Source organism: Mus caroli, chromosome 2, assembly GCF_900094665.2.
Source record: "Mus caroli chromosome 2, CAROLI_EIJ_v1.1, whole genome shotgun sequence".
Classification (NCBI taxonomy): Eukaryota; Metazoa; Chordata; class Mammalia; order Rodentia; family Muridae; genus Mus; species Mus caroli.
In genome coordinates this window covers 105,431,060-105,436,340 of record NC_034571.1, presented here as the reverse complement: position 1 = coordinate 105,436,340, position 5,281 = coordinate 105,431,060, and the positions used below count along the sequence as shown (strand labels likewise).

At 41.8% G+C, this 5,281-nt stretch overlaps 1 protein-coding gene across 1 annotated transcript in view; it reads right to left on the bottom strand.

Moving 5' to 3' along the window:
- Emc7 (ER membrane protein complex subunit 7) overlaps nt 1-4,528 on the bottom strand; it is a 12,791-nt gene extending 8,263 nt beyond the window's left edge. The window contains exon 1 of the mRNA XM_021152826.1: nt 4,198-4,528. Within this exon, the coding sequence (XP_021008485.1) occupies nt 4,198-4,430 (233 nt within the window). The 5' untranslated portion in view covers nt 4,431-4,528. The remainder of the gene's footprint in view (nt 1-4,197) is intronic.
- Between the last annotated feature and the right edge of the window lie 753 nt (nt 4,529-5,281).

Sequence of the window (5,281 nt, the reverse complement as noted above, 5' to 3'; positions counted from 1 at the left end):
CTCTGTATAGCCCTGGCTGTCCTGGAGTTCACTTTGTAGACCAGGCTGGCCTCGAACTCAGAAATCCGCCTGCCTCTGCCTCCCGAGTGCTGGGATTAAAGGCGTGTGCCACCACGCCCTGCTATGCTCCAGAATTTTAACAGTTTCTAAAGTACAATGAGCCTATGCCAGAGTAGGATAGGCTACAGTAGAGAGATTCCTTCTGCGGGTACAAACGGCAGTAACAAAAGAGCAGTTTCTACTCTGAAACTATCTCTACTGAATAAAAATTACCAGTGTATATTATTACAATAGTAGGGTACCAATTTTATCATGTTCCCTCAATATATTCTTATTGTTAAAAAAATAATTCTATTCTAGTTAATTTGTATTTTGTTGTATTTTCTTTTTCACACAAACATTTAAATAGTAAAATTGTCCCATTTATTATAAATAGTTACTTTTTGGCTGGTTATATAGAAACCTACAACTTAGTAGCTAAAGCCACCTATCTTTTATTTCTCTAATCCTACAAGGTTTTGTTTAAATCCACCAACTAAAAGCTGGTAATTTCTTCTTGTAAGTCAAAAATAATTTGTCTTGAAAATGAAAAACTGCTACTTCAAAGAAAAGAAATTTAAAAAATTAAGATGATAAGTGTTCCTCGTCATTGCAAGTGTATACTAAGGTAAAGTATAACTGAACTATAAACATTAAACTACCTTACCCCTCAGCTGCACATGTTTACTCCCCAGACCCACTCTCGAATGTACCATCTGAGGGTTTTTGGAGGTTCTAGCAGCATCAGGAGGGTTGCATGCGTGCGTGAGAATTAAGAGACATCTGTCTAGCCAAATCAACCCTAACAAGCAATGAGCTAACAGATGTCACAGCCATATCACCTGCACATGCTCCAGACCCATTCTACCTTTCTCTTTGTGTCTATGGGAAGGGAAGAAAATGCCTTAGAATATTTCCTCCATAGCTTTATTACTAACTGGCTTTACTCAGGACCATGGCTACATACAAGTACCATCCCACCCTGTCATCACACCCACCCTAGCACTTCCAAGTTGGCAGTAGCCTCTTCCCCTCCTTGTCCCTCTAGCAGAGGTGGTAGTAGTTTCGATGTTAGTTTGGCTTTCATGCATTATAGGATAAATACTGTTAAGCTGTAAGCTCCAGGGTACTGCACAATCTGATTGTTTCTTTATATCACAATGAATAGACTGTTTTAATCCTTTGATTAAACTCTATGTTATCTATTCTAATTTTGGTGCATATTCTGCTCTTTTGTTTTTGGAGACAAAAGTCTTGCTATATAACCCAGGATGGCCTCAGATTCATGATGCTACTGCCTCCCTCCCAAGAGCTGGGACATAAGTGTAGGTAATTACATCCAGTCATCTTCTGTTTCTTGATAGACACTGATAACAACTTCAAGACTTTTTTTTTTTTTTTTGAGCAGAGGGGAAAAAAAAGAAACTGATGACTCTTCAACACAAATAGAACAAGCATTACTAATGAAAAAGCAAAGCTCGGCATGCTAGGAGATACCTGTAATCTCACGGGGAAGTGAGCACAGGAGGACGTACGTGACTGGATGAACCACAGCAAAACTATGTATTTAAAAAATATTCAAGGGCTGGAGAGATGGCTCAGCAGTTAAGAGCACTGACTGCTCTTCCAGAGATCCTGAGTTCAAATCCTAGGAACCACATGGTGGCTCACAACCATCTGTAATGGGATCTGATGCCCTTTTCTGGTGTATCTGAAGACAGCTACAGTATTATAAATAAATAATTCTTTTTTAAAAAGTCACAAGTAAGTAGTATATAAGCTTATAATTTCAAAACAAAACACCTGGCAACTACCTAACTGTCCAAACCCAGAAGACTGGAAGAGCGAGTTGTGATTTATATGCACACATGATATGAAAAGTGGCTTAAGTGCTCTTTAACCCACCTCCTCTCACCCCCATTAGTAAAGTCCCAAGCTACTTCCCTAGAAACCAAAAAATATAGTCAAACTTGTGTGCTGGTTATTCAAAAAAGCTATAAGACAAATTACCAAGTCTATTTCCAACAACACTATCATCATAAGCCGGGCAGTGGTGGCACATTCCTTTAATCCCAGCACTTGGGAGGCAGAGGCATGCGAAATTCTGAGTTCAAAGCCAGCCTGGTCTACAAAGTGAGTTCGAGGACAACAAAGGCTACACAGAGAAATCCTGTCTCAAAAAGCCAAAAAATAAAAAGTCTAAAAACAAAAAAAGACTATCACCATAAAAAAACACATCGAGAGCCGGGCGTGGTGGCACACGCCTTTAATCCCAGCACTCCGGAGGCAGAGGCAGGCGGATTTCTGAGTTCGAGGCCAGCCTGGTCTACAAAGTGAGTGCTAGGACAGCCAGGACTACACAGAGAAATCCTGTCTCGAAAAAAACAAACAAACAAACAAACAAACAAAAACAAAAAACAAAAAAAACCACATCGATTTTCAATTAGTCCTTCTATATGAATATAACAGCATGAATAAAAACATGTTCATAAATGTTAAATGAAAATTATGGTCTTATATGCTTTACTCTTAAAGACAAGTCATATGATTCTACAAAGAGTCAGAAAAAATTTACTATAAAACATTAAAGGTTATTATCTTTCTTTTGCATCTTTCTTTTTTCTTTTTTTCTTTTTTTTTTTTTTTTTTTGAGATAGGGTTTCTCTGTATAGCCCTGGCTGTCCTGGAACTCACTTTGTAGACCAGGCTGGCCTAGAACTCAGAAATCTGCCTGCCTCTGCCTCCCGAGTGCTGGGATTAAAGGTGTGCGCCACCACGCCCGACTTCTGTTGCATCTTTTAAAAAGAAAATATCTTATTTATATTTTCCTCAATAAACATTTATTTATTTGTACTTGGACCTCTTGCATACTAAGCCCTACCACAAAACTGTACCACCAGCTTTTTTTCCTTCTTCTTTGAGACAGGGTCTCTGAGACGAAATAGTTCAGAGTACCCTTTAGCTTATGATCCTTCTGCTTCCGATTCCTGAGTAGCTGAGATGCTAGGCCTATGTCACTGTGCAAGGCTTAACATATCTAACAATCTATATTAAGTTGTAAAATATCTTCAAAATAAAAATAGGAGGTTTTCAAATGTGCTGCATACTGCAGAAGTTGAATACTCAATTAACCCTTATCTCCCACATCCTAGTGGGAATTTATTATTAATGGACAAAATTTAAACAATACCCTAATGCCAGATAACATTAAAATATTGGTTGTCAACTTGCCATTATTTATTAATCTGAGGTTGAATATCCCACAAGGGAACATCAACAATCTGCAGAAATAAGCAATTCAAGTTGGAACATCCACATTTAAGATGTATGGTTTTCAGATATCACAAGTTGGTCTATAAAGCCAGCAAAGAAATATTTTCTTTCAACTCATAGTTTCAACTCCAAATACTGGTGGCAAAATTTAAAACATATTCATGGCTAGAAGAATGAAAACGGACTGCTGACAAAGCATTAAGAAATTCAACCCACCTTCCAATCTAAACCTAAATCACAAACTCTTAAGAACGAGAAAAGAACAACTAGGCGTAAGGAATCTCGAGTAATCCTGGTCTGACTTAAGTGACGGCTGCGATATCGCAAATCCCTCGATGAATTCAATTGTAAAAAGAACAATAATCACAAACTACGGTCCCAAAAAAGCACTCTTTGATTAGGGACTTCAGGGCCCATTAATTTTAGAAGCAGGACCATTAGCCTTACAGTCTATGTCATCACTGGGAGCCCTTTGGGCTTTGACAATTCCCACTTGTTTAGCATCTTTCTACACACCACCAAGCTACCAGAAGAGTGACATGGAGAAAGCAGCTAGGTTTCAGAAACACTAGACAAAATGCAAAGCGGGTAAAACACAACAGATAAATGAGAGTCCCCTGGGCCCAAGTATGATCTGCCTCACACTGGGGCCAAAATAGGGCTACAAATAAATGACCGCATAGGTCTCGGGCGCCTGGGACCACTGTCCGCCATCCTCGTTGCTGAAGTACCGGACTGCCTCTCAAGGTCTCCCAGCACAGACCGTTAGTGGCGCCGGTGCCTTCAGTTTCTGACAGCTACACTGCGGGTCCTGACAGCTGTCCTAGCTGGATACCCTTCCAGCGTCCGCCCCAATCGCTTTCCTGCTGCCCTCGGGATGCTCACTTAAGGAAGCCGACATGCTCTTCTCCATCTACCAGCACTCGGGCCGCGGAGATCCAGTCCTGAGGCTTCACCCCCGGAACAACCGCACGTCCCTCGATCTTAAAACGATCTCCCAGGCCGACCCCAATACCTCCCGGGCCCTCGGCAGCAGCCCCAGGCACCTCCGAGCTGTGGGCATCTCCTGATAATAACAGAAGCAGGACGGAGAAGAAACCCCACAGAGCACCCGCCATGACAGCAGCTCTGAGGAGTCAGGCCTACGGCCCGGAAGTCCTACCCCGCCGCAAGGCCGCTAAAGCTGCCGCCGCCGTCGCCCGCCGATGTCGTCATCATCGCGAGCCGGATCCGGCCTGGAGCTTGTCCACGCCCCGGAGAGAAGTTGTGACCGCTGACTAATCAGGAGAAGGGGCGCAGGATCAAAGCTCCGAATGACCCAGGGCTGGGGCTTAAAAGGTGGCGAGGCTTTTAAGTAAAGATGCCAGAGCATGTACGGTGAAGTAAAAAGGTGGCAGAGAGTTTTGCTGTGGCGTCCACAGTTGCAGGTCTTATCGTGGGCGTAAAGGACCCTGAGACCGAGAGGGACGAGGATCTGAAGTGTTGAGTGCTGTGTCTGTAGCTAACAACATTCAGACATCGACCCTATCACTTTCTCAAGGTTCTTGCTAGCTCTAAATAGTCTCCTTTCTACCACATATCTCCGTAAAAGACCCTGTGCACTCTGCCTCCATAGAAAAATTTAAAGAAAAAAAAAAAAAAAGAGTGAAGCTCCCGATGGAGAGTGAGTGGAAATGCAGAAAAATTGGGCTGAAAAGGAAAACAAAAAGTTTTTTAAAATATATATCAAAAAATGGTGATCCATGTTTAAGTTCGTGGAGAATTTTTTTTCATTCTGTTTTAATGCTTTGGTTTATTTATTTATTTATTTATTATATGTAAGTACACTGTTGCTGTCTTCAGACACTCCAGAAGAGAGTCAGATTTCATTACGGATGGTTATGAGCCACCATGTGGTTGCTGGGATTTGAACTCCGGACCTTTGGAAGAGCAGTCGGGAGCTCTAGCTCTTACCCACTGAGCCATCTCA